At 47.2% G+C, this 23756-nt stretch overlaps 1 protein-coding gene across 1 annotated transcript in view; it reads right to left on the bottom strand.

Annotated features, from left to right (window-relative positions):
• Ntn1 (netrin 1) overlaps nucleotides 1-23756 on the bottom strand; it is a 177912-nt gene that overhangs the window by 48679 nt on the left and 105477 nt on the right. The window contains exons 2-3 of the mRNA XM_042694495.1: nucleotides 16117-16305; nucleotides 2214-2363 (exon numbers count right to left, since the gene is read on the bottom strand). Coding sequence (XP_042550429.1) covers nucleotides 2214-2363; nucleotides 16117-16305 — 339 coding nt within the window. The remainder of the gene's footprint in view (nucleotides 1-2213; nucleotides 2364-16116; nucleotides 16306-23756) is intronic.

The following is a 23756-nucleotide window of genomic DNA, read 5'->3' as shown; positions in this document are numbered from 1 at the left end:
CTATAACTCTATAACTCATAACTCTATTTAAGAGACATCTAAGGCTAGAGCCGGGAGAAGGGGTGCAACTCAGCAGTTGAGCACTCGCCGAGTATGTATGACACCTTGGTTTCCAGATTTCCTCCTGGCTTTTTAAAAACATTCATTTGATAGCTTTGTAGTGGATAGAATGATTTTTTGCAGGTTGTAAGACTGACAATCCAATGTTTGTTCCCTCCCTTCCTTCAGATATGCTAGAGATGAACCAAAGATGCAGAATGCTAGGCACACACTCTACCACAGAGCCACAGCCTAGTCCTGACCACCACCTTTCCACCTGCTCTACCCTGGATGGGCACTGAAGTCCAGCTCCTCAGGCTCAGACTCTGTTATTAACCAGTAATGGACCCATGCAGATAGCTGACTGGGACCAGGATGGAGTCTATCAACTTAGAAACTGATTAGAATTGCAGCTGGAAGGGATGCAGCCAATTTGTTCCAAAATTGACAGCCACACCTACTGGGAGGTGTGGACTGTCTAAAGCCCCCTATCTGCTGGGGGAGGGGAGGAATGACAACAAGGTCAGTGGGAAATATTCAAGGACTCTGGACCGGTGGATGGTGTGAGGGGTCTGTGGCCACCATGCCAGTGGTCCCCTAGTGCTAGCAACAAGATTCTCAGGTTGTTCCAAATCTCTAACAACTAACCATAGTTGCTGAACCCAGAGTTACAGGACACAGAGCATGGCTAAAGGGTGGGCTGATTTCTCCCCAAAAGGGCAGGAAGTAAATCTTTCAGGCTCTGTGGGGCTCACAAACTCTGCTGCAGCTCTTCAGTTCTGCTCAGGGCACAGAATCGGCCACAGACTGAGAATCAGTCAATGAGGAGGTAAGGCTGTATTCCACTAAAAACTTTACTACGGACACTGAGCTTTGAATTTCATGTGACTTTTTTCGAGGGGGAAGTGGGCCCTGGGGTTTGAAATCAGGGCCTGGGCTTTAGCTTTTTCTGCTGCTCAAGGTTAGCACTCTACTATTTGAGCCACAGCTCCACTTCTGGCTTTTCGGTGGTAAACTGGTGGTAAGTCTCCCAGACTTTCCTGCCTGAACTGGCTTTGATCCACAATCCTTGGATCTCAGCCTTGTGAGTATCTAGGATAACAGGCATGAGCCACTGGTGCCCAGCCTCACATGACTTTGTTGTTGCTTTTTTGGTCGGTCGTGGGGCTTGAACTCCGGGCTTGGGTGCTATCCCTGCGCTCTTCAGCTCAAGGCAAGCACTCTACCACTTGAGCCATAGCACTTCTGGTTTTCTAATCGTTTATTGAAGAGTCTCACGGACTTTTCTGCCCAGGCTGGCTTTGAACCATGATCCTCAGATCTCAGCCTCCTGAGTAGCTAGGATTACAGGCGTGAGCCACTGGCGCCCAGCTCACATGACTTTTTATGCATCATAAAATATTATTTTCTCTTTGATTTTTGTTTCAACCATTAAAAAAAGGTACAAACCACTGAGCTACATAAAAGAAGGCAAGAGCCAGTCCCATGGGCCAGTTTGCCAACTTTGTTCCTTGGATTCTGCCCTATTGGCTGGGATTTGCTCCATCTCCTGCCCTCCTTTTCTTGGCTTTGTCAGCCCTACTCAAGGAATCATCAAGACTGAGGATGGGCAAGGCTGAGCCAGCTCCCATTTAGGCCTGGCTCCCTAGCTAGGGCTAATTCTCTGCTCTCAACACCAACCTGACTTTATTATATGCCAAATATCAGCCTCTAAGTGACCCCTGCCATCCTGCTTACCCTCTTTCCATGTTCTAGCAACTCAGGAATGAATAACTGGTCTACCACCAACCTGGGACATTTCCCAAGACTGCTATTATCCTTCATAGGACCATAGGTGCCACGTACAGAGCCCTGGCAAGTTTCTCTGAAGGGTCCTGGGGAAACGCTGGGTTGCCACATCAACCCACCCCAGTTCTAGGATCAATGTAGATTTTTGAGAAGGGCCCATGCTGAGGAAAGGGGTTTTCTCCCCATCCAGAAGCCAGAGACTCTTATCTGCCAGTACTATGGGCCATAGATAGGCTGGCTCTGCCAAGTACTCAACTATTTCTATAGGAACCAGCCTTGGGGTCTCCCCAGGGCCTCACTGAACACCAAGTGTTGAGTGCAGAGGTGCCAGCCAGCCCACAAGCTCCTCCCATCCAAGCAGAACTAAGCAAGAGGAATGCACGTACTGATGCAGGGGGCGATGGGAGAACGGCTCTGCTGGTAGCCCTTGGCACAGCGGTTGCAGGTGATGCCGGTCACGCCGTCCTTGCAGGGACACTGGCCAGTGGTTTGGTTGCAAGTCTTACCAGCAGCACCCACGGGATGGCAATCACAGGCTGTGGAGAACAGAAAAACAGGAGGGTCAAGGAAATGGGGATGAGTCCCTTCCCACTCAGTGGTGTCCCATGGACTCCATCACAGGAGAAGAAAAGAGATGAGGGAGCAGAAATTGGGAGAGGGGGAGTCTGGCCAAGTCCACACATGGTTCAGACGCTCCAAGACTGGCTACCTGTCTACCTGGAAATGAGGAAGGAAAACCAAATGGATCTTCTTTAAAGGGCTTCTTCGGCAGTGATGGAGAGATGCTGGAAGCCTTCCAAGCCCAGGAGGAAGGCTTGCATTCAGGAGTGCTTGAGAGTTAGAGCTTATGCTCAGTATGTGCAAGGCCCTGAGTTTGAGCCCCAGCACAGAAATTTTTTAAAAAAGAGAGAGAGAGATAAATCTGTTTTCAGGAAAGCAGAGCCTAGAGGTCATATATTAGTAGTGGTGGCAGAGTGATAGAAAATTTGGAGGTGTACCTTCCTTTAACAAGGAAGTATACATGTTTCCCCTCTCCTCAGCCCCAGATTTCTCTGTTGACCTCTTGGGGGTGATGCACAGCCTGGAGCCTGAGGAAGCCCAGGGGTCTGCAGGTCATATGGAGACACAGGGAGGAGGCCCTCCCTACATGTTTGGCAACCAGGGATCCATGGCTCAGGCTTCTGCGTCATAAACCCATAGAAGGTGCCTAGCAATGTACAAAGAACAGACAGGTATGGGAACCTGCAGGGACTTCACAGGAAGGGAGACAGCCAAGCAGAGAGGTGAAGCCAGATATCTAGGTTTTAGGCTACTGCACAGACAAGATATGACATCCTCCTCCTGATAAGAATGAGAGCTGGGTGCCCCCCGCCCATGATGCTACATCCTGTGTAGCTGTGCCCAAAGGGCCCATTTCCAGCAATGAAGCAATCAGGACTTGGGGGTACATTTCCACTAGAACCATGAGGCTTTGGGCAAGAATAGCTACTCTGGAAGGTAGGGGATATCAGTGGGCTCATCGTGTTTAGAGAGGGCTGGAGATAATGTTCTGCTTATCTCCTTGTCCTGAGAAAACCCAGAGAAGGTACAGCAAGGCATCCTGCAGATGCTTCTATTCATGCTACAAGTTGCTTTGTGTTTCTGCCCTCAAAGGGCAGAAAAATATCCAGGAAACTAAGTGAGAACAGAGATCCTAAAAGAGCTAAAGCAGAGCTTCCTAGCGAGCAACTTCCGCACAACAGTCTAAGTCTGATAGGAAAATGCAGCCTCTCCTAACAGCCTCAGCTAGAGTCCAGAGACGAGATTTAGAGTGAGGAGGAAGGGAAAAAAGAAGCAAAAAAAAAAAAAAAAAAGTGGTCAATTGTTCATCACAGTTAGCCTGGACATGCAGAGCTTTCTGGAAGCACTGGAGTGAGAGCTCAGCCTTGGATGACCATCAGGATGCAGAGGAGGGACCTGGAGGGTCACCTCCCTGCTGGCTCTCATGCTGCAGGATCCGAGGGAGGAGATGGGACTTGCCCCTCAGAGAGAAATGCCTTTTGTGAGGACATTGTCTTCTTCTAGCTAGCCTAAATTCAAGTTCACCCCCAAGGGTTGGTTGTTTTTGAAGCTAGTGATAAGACTGAGCATCAGTGGCCAATGGGAACATACTGAGGGTGACAATGAGGATGTGATAACTGGTGAGGTCCTTTGACTTTTCTCAGTGGTTTACCAAGCCCATTCCCCTGATGGGAATGGTGACTACATTGGACACGCCTCTCATTTGGCCACATGAATGAGAATGAAGGCCCAGGATCCCACAGTCCAGCTCCCAAGGTGGATGGGAACTGTAGGAGCTCCTGTCAGCTGACCTCCCTTGGCCTGCTCTGCCAGTCTGCTGGTAATGTGAAAGTTCATGCCAAGGCCTTCTCCCCTGGATGCTAATGGAACACAGCTATGTACCACTAACTTTTGGGTCTTTGAACTTGGCTGGAGGAAGGTCATAAAAGGTTGCTCCGTCACAAAAGGTTCTGAGCCAAGTTACACCCAGGTACCACCTTCAGCCCAGGTCACTGTTATCTTGGCAGGAGCTACCCCAGCACAAGCTCTGGGTAGAAGCAGGAGGACCATACATTATTCTCATCTGGCCCTGCAGAACTAGTGACCTCAACTGCCTGGACTGGCACACTGCTGGGAGGGGCCAGGTGCCAACTGAGGTCTGCTGGAGCCAAGGGCCATCAGCATGGTAGGCAGCCTCACGTCTGCTGAGAACAGCAGGCTCTTCCTCAGGGTCCATCCCCTTTAATTAGAGAAGTGAACTGATGGCTTTGCTTGCTACTGGCTTTGCAAATCTCTCTCCCAGGATTCTACAAAGAATCCAACCCATGCATCTCGTCTGACTGAGGCACAACAGGCTTTCACACCAGCAAATCAGTGTTCTAGCAAGAGGCCCCATTGTGTTCCAAATGCCATTCAGGCACCACACCACAGGATGGGGTGGTCATCATCAGGTTGCATTCTGTCTGCTGCAGAGCACACCCACCCAGCCTCCTGCAGATGCTCTCAACACATCTGTATCTCAGGCACATTCACCTCCTCTGGTTCCTACAACCGCTCTGTCAAACTTGTGTGGTTGTACTGAGGGCAAGACCATAGATGGGAGAGTAAGTCACAGGACAAATGGGATCATGCAGAGATAGGTAGGCCCTGGAGCACTGTGGAGATGCCCAGGCCCCTTCTGTGGTTTTTGTTCTTCAAGAGGTATGCTCTGATCTGTTGCGACCAATATGATATGGATTCTCCGTTACTTGCAGCCAAATTCAACTTTGACAGAGACCTGTATCACACTCTTCTTCCCCGTCCCCCCAGTCCTGGGGCTTGAACTCAGTGCCTGAGCACTTGTCTCTAAGCTTCTTTTGTTCAGGGCTAGTGCTCTACCAATTGAGCCACAGCTCCACTTCTGACTTTGTCTGAGTAGTTTATTGGAGGTAAAGAATCTCACAGACTTTCCTGGCCAGGCTAGCTTTGAACCGTAATCTTTGAACCCGTAATCTTTAGATCTCAGTCCCCCGAGTAGCTAGGATTACAGTTATAAGCCACTGGCACATGACTTCATGCTCATTTTTTTCTCTGGTTTTTTTTTTTTTTTTCATTTATGTGGTTCTGGGGAATCAAACCCAGGGTCTCATGCATTCTAGGCTAGCACTCTACCACTAAGTTCTACCACATTCCTAGCCCTCACGCTTATTCTTAATGGGGCCAAATGGGCCCAAAGACTGATCACTGGAAATCAAAAATGGGGACTAGGGATGATCTAAATTGCACCCCTTGTGAGAAAGGTGAATTCAGGATGTGGGGAGAGAACTGATATATGGCGAAACACCCATGGCAAGTTCCTCTACCAATGAGAAAAAGAGAATCTGGCTATCACAGGCCGAGACTCTGAGCCTATGAGAACCTCAGGGCCCGGCCTTTGGAAGAGAGGTAGATGGTGCTGTTGTGGTCCTGCAAAAACAGACACACACATGCACACATTTAGTTACACAGAAACAAGCACACATCTCCCCTCCCTTACACACACATGCACACACACACACAAAACATATAGCAGGAAACATACAGCAGGATGGAGTGAGCCAAGGAAGAGAGATGAGCAGAAGTCCTTTCCTTTGTGGGGGGCTCTGGTGAGGGGGATGAACACAGCCTCCCTAATTCTTTTGAGAACACAGCCTGGGTCAGAACATCCTCTACCGCAGGAAGTCCGCTTGGTGACCCCCATTTCCCTGGAAACCAGCCACTTTTTTTTTTTTAGGGGGAAGTCAATCCCTTCCCTGTCAGGTCACCGGTTCATCTGCACCAAGCAGGCAGCACCTGGTCATGGGAAACAAGCTACTCGAAGTTTTTCCACGAAGAGAAAGGTGAGCCGAGAAGGAAGCCCAGGGCCCTGAGAATGCAGCGGGATCAGATTTCCCACAAACACCACAGGCTACAGAACCTCTGGGTTGAAGCAGAGAACCTAGGCTGTCCTTGCTTGCTCTAGGTCATCGGATAGGGACAGAGAGCTCAGAGAACTCGAATGGGTTTGGATGGGCAACAGGAGACCAGGCCTGGCTTCCCCCTGCCGATGACCCTGGGTTAGTGTTTTCCTCTCTAGACCACAGGTAGCTCTTGGTAAGGAGAGAGGTCACCTGAGGCTTTGTCTCCACATGCAACCAAAAGAACCAGAGTGGCAGCCTGTGCCCTTGGACTTTCACCCTCTAACTGCTCTGCATCGATGCCCTGGGCTGGGTAGGGGCTCATGTTTCAGGGCATGTCACTCTCTGTATACACCTCTCAATGCCCCTCCTCCCTGCACTAACACCTGCCTGTACTGTGCCAGAACGTTCTTGCTGAGACTGGCTTTCAGTGAAAACAAGGCTATCCAGGGACTTCAGAAAGCCCTGGCACAGCTGGCCTGGAAGAAGCTGGTTCTGTTCCCTGGTTTCCCATGCATGAAGCAGTGATTTGAATGCCTTCTTGCTCTGGTCCCCAAGGGCCCCCCAAACTCTTATCGGGTGGGCACGCAGGCCATTGACCCTCACACTGGGCTTTCTGTAATTCATATTGGGGTCTTTATCAGGAAGTCTGGCTACGTCTAAGCAAGCAATCCAGGGTACAAACTTGGGGAGGAGAGGGAAGCAGGCTTGTGACCAACCCCCCTGGAAATGGGAAACAGAATAACAAGGCACTGACCCTCAATTCAGACATCAGCCCTGCTAGCCACCAGGCCTCCAGCCAGTCTTGAAAGACAGATTCTGTCTGAACTCATGTTAGAAACCAAATCACATGTCCCTCCCCCTGGAATGCTAACCTTCATACCTAGGAATGAGACAAGACTTAGATGTAGGGTTTTTACAGATGTGATTCGGGCAAACAGATCGTTACAGTGGGCCCTAATCCTATGACTGGTGTCCTTGTAGGAAGAGGGGATTAGGAGACAGCTACCCAGGGAAGACCATGTGTGGACACAGGAAGAAGATGGCCCTTATAAGGCCATAGAGAGAGACCTGGAACAGACCCTTTCTTCTTAGAGTCAGAATATGTCAACCTAGCTGGGCCCTTAGCCTTGGACTTCTGGGAGAGAATGAATCTCCCATGACTAAGTCACCAGGTTGACTATGGTACCCAAACAAGACCTTTCTGTAGTGGTGTTCCCCAGAGTCCAGAGTAGACTGTCCTGCCATTTAGCCCATCAGCCTAGGGTCCTCTCCTACCCCAGCTCCCTTGTTTATTTATCCATCAATGTGTATCTGGATAATTTCCATTTGGAGGCAGTCATGAATAATGCTGTTATAAACATTGTTACAGGTGGTTATATGACCATAAGTTTTCATCGCTCTTGGATAAATACTGGTGAGTGGGATTACTAGGCATGTTTCACATTGTGAGAGCCTGCTGAGCAGTTTTCCAGTGATGCTGTACCATTTGGAATTCCCAGGAGCAGGCAACAATTCCCATTATTTCTTATCCTTGCTAAGTGCTTGGAATTGTTCATAGGTTTTACTTATTTATCTAAGCAACTGTCTATTCAAATATTTTGCCCACTTTTAGTCTGGCTATTTTTTTTTTGAAGACTTCTTTATATATCCTTGGATTCCATCTATTGTTGGATATGGGATGTGCAAGTAATTTTCTCCCTACTAATGGCTTATCTTACAGAAGGGATTTATTTTTTTTACTTCTTTTTTTAATGTTTTTTATTGTAAAAATACTGTACAGAGGGGTTACAGTTACATCAGTAGGGTAATGAGTAAATCTCCTATCAAGCATTGTTACCTCCTCTCAGAAGGAACTTTTTAAAGACAGCCAGTCAGGTGATGGTGCCTATAATCCTAGCCATGTGGGAGACTGAGATTCAGATCACCAACACAGGCAAAAAAAAAGTCTGTGAAAGACTCATCCTAATGGAAGAAGCTGGGCATGATGGCAAATAGGTGGATTGCAATTCAGGAGCAGGTGGGGATGGGCGGCAGCGGGGGGGGGGGGGGGGGGGGGGGAGGAGGAGATGGTGAGGGGACAGCACAAAAAGGGCTGGAGGTCTGGCTCAGAGGTTGAGCACCAGCCTAGCAAGCACAAAGCTGCAATTTCAAACCTCTGTACCAATATCACCAAAAAATTTTTTTTGGTCAGTCATGGTCCTGGGCACTGTCCCTCAGCTCTTCAGCTCAAGGCTAGCACTCTACCACTTGAGCCACAGCACCACTTCCAGCTTTTTCTGTTTATGTGGTGCTGAGGAATCAAACCCATGTGAGGCAAACACTCTACCACTAAGCCACCTTCCCAGCCCTCACCAAATTTTTTTTAAAAAAATTAAAAAGGAAGCCAGGCACTGGTGGCTCATACCTATAATCCTAGCTAACCATGAGGCTGAGATCTGAGGATAACGGTTCAAAGCCAGCCCGGGCAGGAAAGCCCGTGAGACTCTTATCTCCAATAAACCACTGAGAAAACCAGAAGTGGCACTGTGACTCAAGTGGTAGAGCGCTAGCCTTGAGCTGAAGAACTGAGGGACAGCGCCCAGGCCCAGAATTCAAGCCCCGTGACTGATCAAAAAAAAAAAAAAATTAAAAAGAAATCCAGACATATCCCTCACATTACCCTTGTCCTTTATGTTTTCCAGTGCTCTTAGAAAAAGACCCACCTCCTGCCTAGATACCAATAAGTTGACCTATACAGTTCCATCACCACTCCCAACCAAGGGCCCACCAAGCCCTTGGCTATTTCCAGACTTTAGAACTGATTGGAATGCTCTTCCCTAGCTATCTTGTGGCTGCTTTTTCCTCACCCCTTGGGTCTAACCTCAAATATTCTGCCCTTAGCCAGGTACCAGTTACTGGCTCATATCTGTCATCTTAGCTACTCAGGCAGCTGAGATGTGAGAATCACAGTTCCAAGCCAAGCTGGGTAGGACTACTATCTCCAATTCACCACCAAAAACACCAGAAGTAGAACTGTGACTCAAGTGGTAGAATGTCTGCCTTGATATGACAGTGCTCAGGCACGGAGATTTTGTACCAGTACCCAAAAAGAAAAAAGAAAAAAAAACCCTCACCATTTTGTCCTTAAACACCCCTTCCCAGTCATGTAGTTCATCAGCTTTCTTCCCAGTGACTCTCCTTCCACTCTGTTTATTTCCTCCATGTAACTCACCATATTCTTTTTTATCAATTGTGGGGCTTGAACTCAGGACCTGGGCACCGTCCCTGAGCATCTTGGTGCTCAAGGCTAGCCCTCTACTACTTGACCCACAGTGCCACTTCTGGTTTTTGAGTGGTTAATTGGAGATGAATCCCACGGGGACATTTCTGCCCCGGCTGGTTTCGAACCTCAGTCCTCAGATCTCAGCCTCCTAAGTATCTAGGATTATAGGTGTGAGCCACTGGGGCCAGGCTTAACTCACAACATAATCATCTTTGTTATTCTTAACCTCACACCAGAAAGCAAGCACTAAAGACTAAATCTGTCTCCATCACCCCGACCACTCTAGTGCCTGACACACTGCAGATCCTCCATAAACACTTGCAGAATCAATGAGCAAACAATCTCATGATCAGTGTGAACATCACTCAGGGCTTCTCCCATCCTTTCTGCAGGGGAAGGCCATCTGTCTGCCCTGCACATCTGGAGTAAAGAATGACGAGGAGAGCAGGAATGATAATCCCCTCACATCCTCAGTCAGTGGCGACCTCAAGATGCAGGGCTCCCCACTCTGAAATTCTCCATGCTAACAAGGGAGCTAGGATAGCTGAAATCCAGATAATCCCTGATTTCACTTCAGCTGTCTGTGTCAACCTCCTCAAAACTGGGCTTTCCTCTCCTTGCCAGCACTTGCTAACAAGGCACAAAAGAATAAATGCTTCAAGTTGCACGCGGCTCCTTTCCCATCAAGGTGCAGACAGCAGCAAGTGTGGGGGAGGGAAGCCCCGTGATCCCAAACTGGGTTATGTGACCCGCTGTGGTCTAGTTAACTGGAGTCTTCCTGCACCTGTTCTATAGCAGAGGAGAAAAGCCCAGGTCTTCAGACTGGTTCCCAGAGGGTGACTGTGTGTGTACATGTGTGTGCAGCGTGTGCCTATGTTAGCACACACAGGCTTGGGGTGAAAGTATGGAATGAGGGGAAGCCTGAGGACAGAGAAGGCTAGCCAGGATCCTGGTCAGCTGTAAGCCCCAACATCATTGGGGAGCCTTCCGAGACCATCTGGTCTTTCTGAGTGTGACTTTCAGAACCAGGTTTAAAAGGGCACAGCCGTCCCTGTTGTCTGTGACGAGCCCCGACAGCAGCTGCTGGACATATTGCTGTGGTTCAACTCATTTGTGATTTCTGTTCCAAGAGCACGCAAATTCTTTATGGAGAGTGTGCAAGCGGCATTAGGATAAACCCCAGGGCCCTGCCCACTTCTGTGGGAATTAGCTACAAATTCCATGCCAGGCCTGAGTCCTTTGAGCAAAAGTGGCTGGTTCTCTCCGAAGTTTCCCTTCAGTTCTCACTGCTCACGGAAAGAACTAAAGCAAGCAGTGAGCCAAAAGAGGCGTCTCCATTTGTGTGTGCTGACGTTCATGCAGGCCCGGTTTTCTGGCATCTCTCTTTTCCTTGACTTGTACAAATATAACAGCTAACATGTACAGAGTGCTTGCCATGTGGCAAGCCACAGTACCTCATTTAACATGCTCTGTAACCCTAGGAATGGGACTGTTATGCCTGTTTCCAGAAAAAGAAAACTCAGGTTTTAAAAGGTATCTTGTCCAGAGGTAGAATTTGAACTCTGGTCTAAGTAACTCTGAATTCCACATTTTTTCAAGCCGTTCACATCAAGCTTATGTGCTGAGGTCCACTTCATGCTCTCCTCACAGCAAAAATCCAAAGGAAAGACTCCTTTTCCCCAAGTCATATGTCTTTAACATGACAACCATACCCAGAAGCTCCATGAACTGAAGGAATGCAAAGATTAGGAGTCTTTTGTGCTCAAGTCCTGCAGATTGCTGGGAATGTCCACACGAGATCAGAGCATGAGAAGAGATCTGAGAGATGAGGACAATCATAACCAAGGAAGTGGAACCGCAGAATGGCCAGGGATGAGCCACAGGGCTAAGCTAGGAAGACACTGTGTTAGCCCAGTGCATTGCATGGGCCAAATCACAGAACTGAGATGGTCTTCATTTGTAAAGATTTTTTTGTAAAACAAAACTGCCTTCGTTTGATTTTTCTGGCTTCACCAGCAATTCCAAGTCACCAGATCGTAAATATGGCTACGTGCTGTTTTCAGGGACCCAGGATATTCTAACTCTGTAAGAACAACGTGTGTCCTGTAAAATGTCAAAGTCAGGAGGGACTCAGCAACCAATAACCTGAATTCTACAATGAGAAGACAGAGAGGCCTGAGGAAGGCCTGTGATTGGCCCAATGCCGTAGAGACTCTGAACATGAGCCATATCTATAGATAAAGACTGTCCCATCGCTCAGGGAACACAGTAAAGATGCACCAAAATAAAAGCAAAGTGGAAGTTCCACACAGTAGCTCTGAAAGACAGAGGGGGCTACGGGAGTGCTGACTTCCCACACCAAATCTTAGCAGAGCTACCTCAGAAAATAAAGAATGGATGGGGAGTTGTAGGAATGGCCTGCAAAGACAGTGGGGACAGACCTAGGCTCTGCCCTGCTAATGATTGCATCTTCTTAGGGCTCAGGCACCTTCTTAGTAGCCTTCATTCAGCCACATTCACTGCAGACTTGAAGGGGGCAGGGCAATGAGTGAGCAAAACAGGCTGCTCAGTGAGATGGAACGCAGCCCTTTGTACGGGGATGCTAGATGCGGTGGGTAATTTCTTAATTCTCATCGTAATGCGGTTCACGGGAGACTCTTGGAATGTCTTTATCCATCACAGATGGTTTGGGAAGATGATAAATTAATATTGTTATCAATGGTGACATGGCTGAAATGGTTAAATAGCAACGTCTTCTTTGCAGGCTCTAAAAAGAAAGAGCCTCCAAAGTCCATAAAGAAGACAAATGGTAAACAAAACCTCCAATCTTTTGACAGATTCCAGGACGAGCATCATTCACAAACCATTCTGTGGAGAAAGGGGAGAAATTCATCTCATCTGACTTTGTATAGGACAAGAGCCCACACCATAATGAGGCCATCCTAGTGCTGTGAAATTGCACTGAATAGCTGGAGAGTGCAGCGGCTGTTCCCTGGGCATGTTTATTACAGGCCTTTGTATGCACCAACCCTGCCGGCTCCAGTTTGCTTATAAACTAGGGGAGGGGAGAAAGAACCCAACAAATTTGTTGCTATGAAACTTCCCAAATGGGGAGGCTGCATAATAACATTTGGAATCAAATGCCCTTAACTCCAAGCTGTTCTTGTCTGGGTCCACCCCTGCTCTACATTGAACAAGGTCCTGAGTCAGCCAATCACCAGAGTGTATGGGTGGCCTGGGGCCCCTCCCAGGACCTGAGAAGTCAAGGAATAAAGAGAGCCCTAGGACCATTCCCAAGCTAACTTAGGCATCCAAGAGCCAGTGGTCCCAATTCCTCTATGAAAATTGTCTGAAACAATGCGTAACAGTGCAGCCTTCACCTGAAGGTCATTGAGGGGGTTTCCTGAGATCAATCTCAGGAACTGGGGCTAGGGCCAAAGTTATATATATAAGATTGAAAGCCCCTGAGAACAAACTGTCAAAGCTCCGTTGGCACAATGATGGAGCCAACAAGCTTCCATGAAAGAAAGCATTGACTAAACCGTATAGCTCCCCAAGATAAGACAAAAAGTTTCTGTGGTCATGGTGGTGGTGACCAGGAGACTCCTGTGTGAAGATCTCAGGGGTATACATTCCCCTAACCAGCCTCTGAACATCTCCTAAAACTGCTTCCCACCAAGATCTTAGAGTCTATTTTGGTAAGAAGTGTGTCCCTTAAAGTGCCCACCTCAACTAAACAAGTGACATTAGTTAAGGGAAGAGCAAAGGGGAAAGATTTGGAAGCTTCAAGCGGTATCTTTCTTCACCAATCAGATGGCTGGACCTTTCATATGGGGGGGAGGGTGTGCGTGCGTGCATGCGTGCGTGCATGCGTGCGTGCGCGTGCGCGTGCGCGTGCGCGTGCGCGTGCGTGTGTGTGTGTGTGTGTCCTCAGGGTCTAGGTGCTATCCTTGACCTTTTGTGCTTAAGGTTACCACTCTACCACGTGAGCCACAGCTCCACTTCCAGTTTTGGTAGTCAACTGAAGATAAGAGTCTCAGGGACATTTCCTGCCCAAGTTGCCTCTGAACCACAATCCTCTGATCTCAGCCTCCCGAGTAGCTAGGATTATTGTACAGGTATGAGACACCAGTTAGATTTTGGTTCCTTACTAGAACAGATCTTTTCTCACCAATCGTGAAGCAGGCTATGTTTTCCCTCACCAATCAGGAAACAGTATCATTAAAACATTGGTCTTTCCCTATGAATCAGGTGGCAGGTTCCTTGAAACAGTCTTCTCTAATTAAAAGACAGGATAATCCCATCCTTTCCTGCAATAACAATTTCCAAGCAGGTCATGATTGTGCCTCCTTGGGCAGAATCCATCTTTAGATTTTTCTCTCCCCTAAGTTCTTTTCTCAGGATTCCTACCAAGGCTGGGGACAGCTGCTGCTCAGGACTGGTCCTAGCATTTGATATCATAGAAGAGGAATGCCCTCTCATCTGCCCAAATCGGTCCCCTCTAGAAATGAACAAAGGAGGCCGAGCAATTCTCTTCCAATAGCAGGAAGTGGTAGGGCAGGAAATAACCAGTGTCCTTCCATGTACAGCCCAGATCTTCTTACCCACAGGCAGAGGACTGCCCACCTGAGTGACTGCTGTGGATTCAAACTTCTTGGCCAAATCCCCAAGAAATGTATGTGTAAGCCAGCTGTTTACAAGACCCCTGGCCTCCATTTCTTCTGTAAAAGAAGAACAACAAACACTTTGGGCAGCAAGCAAAGGAGTTGGACACCTTCCAACTATGTTCTCTGAAAACCCAAAGGAGTCCCTCTGGTCTTACCCTGCTTAAATGTTCCTGACAACCCAGATCTTTCTCGGGTCCCTTTGCTTGGGCCACCTTCCCATTCTTAAGTCTCCTAGGGGATTCCTCACCTAGAACAGTTGACTTTCAAATAAAAAAACGCTTCCAAATTAGGAAACCTTTATGCTCAAATTTTTCTTGCCAACCACCAGAGGCAATGATAAGGAAGAAGAATCAGATTACTCCTAGGGACCCCCTAACCTGGTGAAGTTTTTGATGGCTGTTGTTTGTTGTTGATTTTTGGAAGTGTTCTGCACAAGCCCAGCCAGCCAGGCCCCCATGCTCAGGGTTGAAGCTCTGTTGTCACTCTTTTGAAATCCTTCCTCGTTTCTGGACAAAGAACTCCATATTTTCATTTTGTACTGGGCCCAGAAATTGATGTCGTCAGTCAGGCACTTAAGTGCCCAACATCTGGTAGATTTCCTGTTATGAAGACGATCCTTCTGCTTCATTCAAAAGCTGAGCAGTGGGGCCCAATGGAGTGGCTATAATCCCAGCTACTTGGGAGGCAGAGATTGGGGAACATCACAGGGCACTTCAGGCAAAAAATTAGTGAAGACTCTATCTCCAAAAAAAAAAAAAAAAGCCAGTCATGGTGGTTCATATCCACAACCCCCCAGCTACAACAAAGTAGAAGGATTAGAATATAAGAGTAGCCCTAAGCAAAAGCTGAAGACCCCATCTGAAAAACATCTGAAGCAACACACCCACACACCCACCCCCCCCCCCCCCACACACACAGAGGCTGAGCAGTGGCTGGAAAGGTAGATTTCTTTACTTGGACCTAGTTCTGCCATAACTTGAGAAACCCATATTAGGACCCCATATATGCTGAGATCCCCTGTAGGAGCACTCCAAGGTAAACATCTTGAGTAGCCATACATAAGCAAGCCCTGGTCTATCTATGGGCCCCAACCTTTGAAGGAGGAAAGCCCTGGATCCTGGAGTTCCCAAAAGCAAATGTGGGGAAGAGGCCCCATTTTTCACCTACCACCATCGCTCAAGTCCCTAGTAGTTCATCAGCTCCTCTGAGTCATTTGACCATTGCTTCATTTTTGTTGGTGGGAGAAAAACAAACAGCAAGAAAAGTTAAAACATTAGTCTTTGCTTCAGTGAACAAAAATAGAGTCTCTGGTCTCCTTTTCTTTCTTTTTTTCCGTTTTTTTTTTTTTTTTTGTCCTGAAAAGCAAAGCTATTTGCAGATGGATTAAATGTTCCTTCTGAGACTCTGATCCTGAAACTGACAACCTCATTCTGACTCTGTGTGTGTGTGTGTGTGAGAGAGAGAGAGAGAGAGAGAAAGAGAGAGAGAGAGAGAGATGGGGGTGGGGATGGGGTGCACACATCCAAAGAAGTATGTCTACGTGGGGTTTGGGAAAAGAGGGTCCTTTGTCCCGATGGTAAGCCTGGTGAGCATGACTGGAGTCCCTGTGGTATGCAGCACACCTGTGCAGAGAAGCCAAGGAGGGGGAGCAGAATGGGAGGTGTTGTGGGCCGGGCCTGCACCCTCACAGGAGATCACACCTTCTCCTTTCTTCTCCTTTGAGCCATGTCTCCATCGCCCCTTTGTTTTGGCTTACACCTCCACATACCAAGGAGGCTGTGCGTGTGCATACTTGCGCATGTTCAAAGACCTCGGTCTGTGCTGCTCTGTATAGGAACTAGGAAAAAAGCAGAAAAAGAGAGGAGAGGAAAGCCTAGGGTCCCCCGTGTCCCTAACAACCTACCTTTGCAGGCCTTCCGGTGAGTAATGGGCTTGCCCATGTCCCGGTAGAAGCCCTCCTTGCAGTAGTGGCAGTGGCGGCCAGCAGTGTTGTGACGGCAGTTGAGGCAGACACCCCCGCTCTTGCGCCCCGATAGCTTATACAGCTCCATGTTGAAGCGGCAGCGCCGGGCATGCAGGTTACAGTTGCAGGCTGCAGGGAAGACAGGGCAGGGAGACCATCAGCACAGGGTACAGGGAGGGCAGGCACTCTGGGGGCCAAGACATTTTGTCCCACTCACCCCAGGAGTTTTTTTTCTTGGCTCCCCTGTTTGTACTCATAAACACTGATTGATATCTTCACGGTGCCATGGCTGGAGGTCCCCAAATTCTTGTATAACAGTCCTAACCCTCCCACCATTCCCATCATTAGTCAGAAAGGTCTTTAATGAGGTGACATAGTTAAAATGGATCCTAAGGTTGGGTCTGCCTTCAAGGCATCTGTCTGCACAGGAGAAAATGTGGGCACAGGGAGGCTCCGTGACAGTGTACACATACAGGGAAGACCTGCTGAGAGGCGGTCATGCATGAGCAAGGACAGAGGCCACAGGAGAAGCTAGCCCTGTTGACGCCGTGATCTTGAACTTCTAATTGAAATAAACAATTACTACCATCACACTCTCGTCCCCCCCACCCCCATCATACACACACTGGGGCAACCTCATGGCTACTTCCAAGGCCTTTGCTTCCACCCTTACACACTCTAGTTTCCTGGAGTCACATATACCAACCTGCACCTTCCTTGCTCCCTTTCTCATGCCACTGCCCCTTCTCCTTCCCATTACCAACCTGGATGCCTTCCTTTCTCCTGAAGGTCTACAGTCCTGGTGTCTGGACCAACAACTTTGTTCCCTCTGGCTTTTCTTCCCGCCAGGCCCACTTCCCGATGCGTGTGGCTTTCCTAGCTCACCATGACACTCTCAGGGGGCTTTCTTGTGCCCCTCTCCAACTCTGTGCTCCCAACCCACTAATCCCTATTTCCAGCTGCAAGTTTGTAGCCTCCTCTTGGCTCCAGAGAGAGGTGCCCTCTCCACCATTAAGCCTCCAATCAACCACCCAACACCGTCATCCCCTGTATCTGCCAGTTCCCTATCCTCAGATTCAATCAACCATGGATCTACAATATTCAGAAAAGAAAAAACAAAACAAAATGTAATCTACTGCAATGCTTTTTTTGGGGGGGTGGGGTGGGGGATCAGTTGTGGGGCTTGAACTCAGGGCCTAGGCACCATCCCTGAGCTTTTTTTGCTCAAGGCTAGAGCTCTACCACTTTGAGTCATAGTGCCATTTTTTTTTTTTTTGGAGATAAGGGTTTCACAGACTTTCCTGCCGCAGGTGGCTTCAAACCATTACAGGCATGAGCCACCAGTGCCCAGCTCTGAAATACTTTTTCCCCCTGCTTATTATTCCCTAAATAATATAAAACTATTAACACAGCACTTGCCTTAGGCATTATAAGGAACCTAGAATGTAGTTTTCTTGCAAATACTATGCTGTTTTATGGAGGAACTTGAGCATCCATGGATTTGGGAATTTATAGGAATCCTGGAACCAATTCTTTCTAGATAGAGCCAACTGTAAGCAGAGTTGAATTTCTAAGGACCAATCTGAATGACCATGGAGATAAAGCTGAAATTATCCGGCATGGCCTTGGGACTCTAAGGAAGATCCACCTGGTCCAACCTCAGCTCTGTTTTCCCATCATTCCCTCCTGCTACAGTTGTTCCAAACTCTGGGAAGTTTCAAGAGCCTGCCAAGCTTGTGGCTCCCACTTGCCCCATCCATTGCCTACATGTGCTGGTCAGTCCTTCCACAGACATCCTTTCTCCATCCTGCTGCATCCTTCCCATGCTCCCAGTATCTTAGTTTCAGGGTCCTTTCTAGGTCTACTTCCCCCATCCCCTGGATGACTGAATGACCCCACACAGCTCTCTCTACTTCTTCTATGATCTCCTGCCAACCTGCCCTCTTTGGGCTTCCACCTCCATGATAACCCCAGTTTAGATCTCATTACCTATGCTCACACTCAGATGCACCCTGCCTCCCTCTTTTTAAGCAATCTTACAAAACATAGGTTCCATTGTAAAATTTTCATCCATGCTTATTACATACCTTGATTATATTTCACTGCTTATTCTACACTTATGCTGTTTGTGTGTTCGAAACTGCATTTCATGGAATCTCAAAATAAATGTCACGTACTTGAAAAACAGATGCAGAAAGAGAAAAGGCATACTCCTCTTTCCACCAGCCAGTGTGTACTCAGGGCTTTTCCTTGCAGCCTTCCTTAGCCTGTGTTCAGCACTGGCATGATTTCTTTCCTAAAAACATGGATTACACCTATCTACCTTCAGTTTTGTAGGCTTTTATTTTTCAGAATTTTTGTGTTCAATATCATTTGCCATATATATGGTAAATATAGATTATGTATCATATAATATATATGCAAAATAAATATTTAAAAATATTTTTTAAAATATTTTTTAAAAAGCTTGGATGTTTTGCTCAAGGCTGGCATTCTACCACTGAACGACACTCAATTCCAAGTTTTCACTGGTTAGAGAGAAGAGTGAGTCTCTCAGCTCTGTCTGCCTTAGAATTATAATCTTCAGATCTTAGCCTCCTGAGTTGGTAGGATTACAGGCACTAAACCACCAGTGCCTAGCTGGTCACAATTACTTTTAAACCTGGTACTGTATGGTGTGAGTGTAATTCAAGCTCCAAGGTGCTCGCAATCTGAGGTAGGTGCATTCAACAGTAGTCTACTCCCCCAGTGATGGATCACCCAGGAAGTTCCTAGTTTGTCACAGTTAGAAGCAACAAGATAATTGTGACCACCACAGACTTAATGGTAATCCTTTCAGACACACCTTTGAACACACAACATACCCTAGTCTGATTTACAAAAGTAAAGTCCATTTCTCAAGGCAAAATTCTGATTTTGATTTACTGTACGTGTTTTTGTTTGGTGATGCAAATCGCCAAGTTGCCAAGTAGCCCAGAGAAAGGCTGACTTGGCTTCCCCTCCCACCAGCAGGAAGTGACAGCTCTTAATTCACCCCACCCTTGAAAAGAATAACAATACACATTTGGTATCAGCATTCTTTTTCTTTTTTCAAAAAAATCTTTGCCAATTTGTCTGGCTGAAAAAAAAAAAAAAACAGGCACATGATTTTAATTTGCATGTCTTTGATTACTCAGGAGACTGGGCATTTCTCCACGTGTCTATTTCTATTTCTGTGCATTGCCTGTTCATGCCATTTGCCCAGTATTTTTTTTTTTTTCATATAAGGTAGGATTTTGTCTGTTTTCTAGCATTTGTCTCTGATTGGCTAGAAAAAATATTTGCCTTTCCTACCACAAAGTGTTACAAATATTTGTACTAGTTTCTTATATGCTATTTTTATGCATGATTTTTAAAAATTTAAATCATTTTTTTCTTTTTGATGCGGTGTGTGTGTGTGTGTGTGTGTGTGTGTGTGTGTGTGTGTGTGTGTGTGTGTGTGTGTGTGTGTGTGTGTGTGTAAGAAGGTTTAAATTCAGGCCCTCTGCTCTGCCTTTTGCTCAAGGCTGGTACTCTACAACTTGAGCCACACCTCCATTTCCTGGGGCGGGGTTGGCAATTAACTAGAGATAACATGGACTTTCATGCCTGGGTTGACTTCAAACTGGGATCCTCATATATCAGCCTCCTGAGTAGCTAGGAACACAAGCATGAGCCACTAGCGGCTGACATTATGTTTCTTTCTATGTTCTTTCTAGAGTCAAACCCAAATCTCTCATTAGTACTCACTGACAAGTAAAAATGCAGGAGGGCTTTAGAGGAGAGGCTATGACAGCTCACACCCTGAAGTCTGGAAGCCAGATTAGATCAGAAGATAACCTCAACTCCTAAGAGCCTTACTAAGTGTCCTCAGCAAGTATCTCCAAGTACTGAACTTAGCCAGGCACAAAGAAAAGCAGCTACAGCCCCATCCTGCCCTCTGCATAACGCCTGTTGCCCTTAACTACATCCTCAATGTCTCTTTGGACTCGCTCAGCCAAACAAGGAGTACAGAGGAACTGCTCAAGAGACATAAAGTGACCAGCCAGCCCAGGACCAAGGAGCTGGTAAGTGAAGGACACATCACTGTAAGTAATAGATGGGTCCCTGAACCAAGATCTAATCCACAAGCACAGAACGCTCAGGCCCTGGCACACCTGTCTAAGGCTAAGACTCTGGAAGGATCAGTGGAGTCTTATTTCTTCCAAGCTTCCTTTGTATCAGGAAACGTTTCCTAGTAGCATCTTTCAGTCCTTGGAGACAGATGCTTATCCAGTGTCCTATATAAAGGAAGATTCAGCCCTAATGAAACCCCCAGCTGGCCTCTGGGCCCCTCCTGGGAGAGAGGCCCCTCTCTTCCCCACCCAAAGGGGAAGCTGGGGCTGGAATGTCTTTTCCATACACACCTCATGCCAACAAAAGGTTCTCCCCAAACAAGTGGTCACACAAAAGAAAACTCAGAGGCCAACATCAAAAAGCAGGGCTCTCCTCCCTCCCCCAACTTCTCAGAGCTGTCAGGGGACATCAAGTGACAATTGCCCATGATCAGACTTCTGCAAAGTATTTTACAGCTTGTTTTCTTTTCTCTTTGTTTTATTTTCTTTACACAAATGGAAAAATGCATCAGAGAAAGCAGCTCACATCTGGATCCCCTTGCTCCAAGGCAAGGTGTCACCCAATTCCTGGCGGATCCCCAGCCCCTGCCTCATAGAGACACCTTAATCCTTCATGCTTTCCTGTTTATCTCTTGCTTCTCTCAAAGGCAAAAATATTGGGTATTAGTTTCATTATCAGATTTCAAGGCGGGAAGAAAAGGGCAGCTTTGTGAGAACAGAGGTCAGTGAGGAGGGAGGGGGTGGAAGGCCCAGGCGTTCCTGAGGGACTAGCATGGCCAGAACAGGAGCCCTGCCCTACCACTGAGGTTCTGCATCTTTCCCAGGAGCCACAGCTTCCCAGAGACCCCAAGCTCTGTGCCAGCTGCAGCTATCATTGGGGGATCACCGAGGGTACACCTCATGTGGCTGATTTCAGAACCCAGCATAAGGCAAGACAGAAACTTGGCGGGGATTGGAGACCAAGAGCCAGCTCTTATCCGTCTCCCCCACCCCATCAAAAGTCCTGTAAGTTCTATTGTAACACATGCAACTTCACAGTTGCCAACATTTCTTAAGCACTATCAATCTCTCCCACAAATCTGGACTTGCCCAAACAACCCCAGATAAGTCCAGTTCAAGACACACTTACAGTACTCTGCTATAAGCCAGTCCCTGTCTAGGCCATGTAGGAAACAGAAATGGTTGGCAGTTTCAAGTGTCCAAGGGCTCCCACCCTAACAGAAAGAAGGGACACACAAATGCTTTCATCAACTGTTGGTTGATGAACTGTTGGTTCAGTGAGGATAGGGACAGTCTATGTTCATATATCCACCAAGACTATAGTAGGCCTGGATATACTTTTCATATATAAAAGATAGAGAACATATAAAAGAGATACTATGAGAGAGACAAAGAGAGGACATTTGAGAGAGGATGGATGGATGGATGGATGGATGGATGGATGGATGGATGGATGGATGGATGGACCAAGTGGATTGTCAGGGTAGTGAGATAATTGGTAAGTGGATAGAGAGATGGACCAAGTGGATGGATGGGATAAGCAGATGAATGAATGGATTGGTTGGATTGGTTGGAGGATGAATGCATAGTACAAACAGATTCAGTGGGTGGGTGGGTGGATGGATGGATGGATGGATGGATGGATGGATGGATGGATGGATGGATGGGTGGGTGGGATGAGCAGATGAATGGATGAACAGAAAAGCAGTAGAGTAGGAAGACAGATATGTGGATAGATAGGACAGAGGATTTACTGACATGGTTTAGTCTTTACTGTTGCTTTGAACTATTCTGAATTCATCTTGATGCTTTTAACTTACCGTTTTGCTTCATCTTATGCTTTGAACGTCTGTCCATTCAAACAGACTGAAGTCTTTTAGGGACAGAAACACACGATAAGCACCATGGACCCTTCCCAGAGTCTAAATAGAACCCTGTACATAGAGACTGAATTTGTATCCATTGGTTTGTTAATAAGCTAACCCCCAGTCTTATTCCAGGCCCAGAAAGACTGTGACAGACATTGCTAAGCCACATCCCTGACATGGATTTTTATAGATTCTGGCCCGAATTCCCCAAACTAATTCCAAGTGGCCCAGTGGCTCTGTCAGTGAAGGGCCACCTAGCTGTGGGCCGTTCCAGAGACTCTGGCCCTTACTAGGACCCCTCCTCTTCCCTCCTAGCTTATAAGATCAGAGTCTTCTCTCCCAAGGCAGTCCTTTTGAGAAAGCTGTCCCATGTCCTTTATATAGTTTCACATATAAGTGTGTGTAGCTGAACTGACCAAAAATAACTGACCTATAGCAGCACCATATGCAGGCTGCCCTGGGCTGTCTGTGTACAGGGATAAGCATTCTTCTTAGGTATGTCCTTAGTAGGGGCAGACCACAGGGGCAGGCTGAGAAAGACAGACATTTGCTGCTTTCTTCAATGATTTTAGGGGCTGCTGTCTACAGACCAGGAGACATGTGAGTTTAGAGAACCCAACAACAAGCAAGACAAAGTCCAGCCTTAAGGTGTATGGTTTTGTGTGTGTATGTGTTTGTTTCTGTTTTGTACTGGGGCTTTAACTCAGGGCCTTGTGCTTCCACTTGAGTTTTTCACTCAGGGTTGGTGCACTACTACTTGAGCCATGCCTCTACTTCCTGCTGGTTAAGATAAGAAGAGTCTCATGGGCTCTTCCTGCCCAAGCTGGCTTTAAACCATCATTCTCAGATCTCAGCTTCTTGCGCAGCTAGGATTATAGGTAGGAGCCATTTGCACCAGGCTCAAGGTTCTTTGGATCTCAGAGGAGAGAGGAATTCATGAAAAATCTGCAGCCTCTGGCTGTGATCATTGCTGTCAGGAATGACAGGAAAGCCACCTTGCTGGGCCCTTCTGAGGTAAGAAGAAGAAGAGAGGGCCCAAGAAATAAGTCAAAGCACAGCTAAGGTGATCTGCCAGCACTGTTCCATCTGAACCATCATGAGGGTTACTTGGGAAGCCATTTCAATAGATCCTTAACAAGATCTTAGGCAATGTTACCACTGTTAGCTGGCATAACCATGTAACCAAAAGGAAAAGAAATCAGAATGGAATCCACCATGTGGAAACATAGCCCTGCCAGAAGGTAAAGGGGAGAGTTTACAGCAGGGAGTCTGTGAGGGGGTAGCACACAGAGGTCTGGTTTCATATGAGACTTCTCCTTAAACAATTGGTTCAGAGTCATAAAAATATTTGAGAGCTATTTTTAAGAGTTTGAGGTCACTCGTAATTCCTTTTCTTTATGGCTTTGCTACTCTACTTGGTACTCGATTTATTTTAAAATGTGCCTCTTGGTTATAAATTTTAACTATTCCATCCGCCACCGCCGCGCCGCCCCCCTCCACCCCCGGAATAAGTATCTTCTGGGCCCAGTTTTTTTGGTATCTCCCAAAATGGCCCGGCTAGCAACCAAAGCTCCTACAC

This window comes from Dipodomys spectabilis, unplaced genomic scaffold (genome assembly GCF_019054845.1).
Source record: "Dipodomys spectabilis isolate Male_0828 unplaced genomic scaffold, ASM1905484v1 ptg000004l, whole genome shotgun sequence".
In the NCBI taxonomy this organism is placed as follows: Eukaryota; Metazoa; Chordata; class Mammalia; order Rodentia; family Heteromyidae; genus Dipodomys; species Dipodomys spectabilis.
Note: the sequence above shows the minus strand (reverse complement) of the source record. Positions and strands in the feature narration are given on the sequence as shown.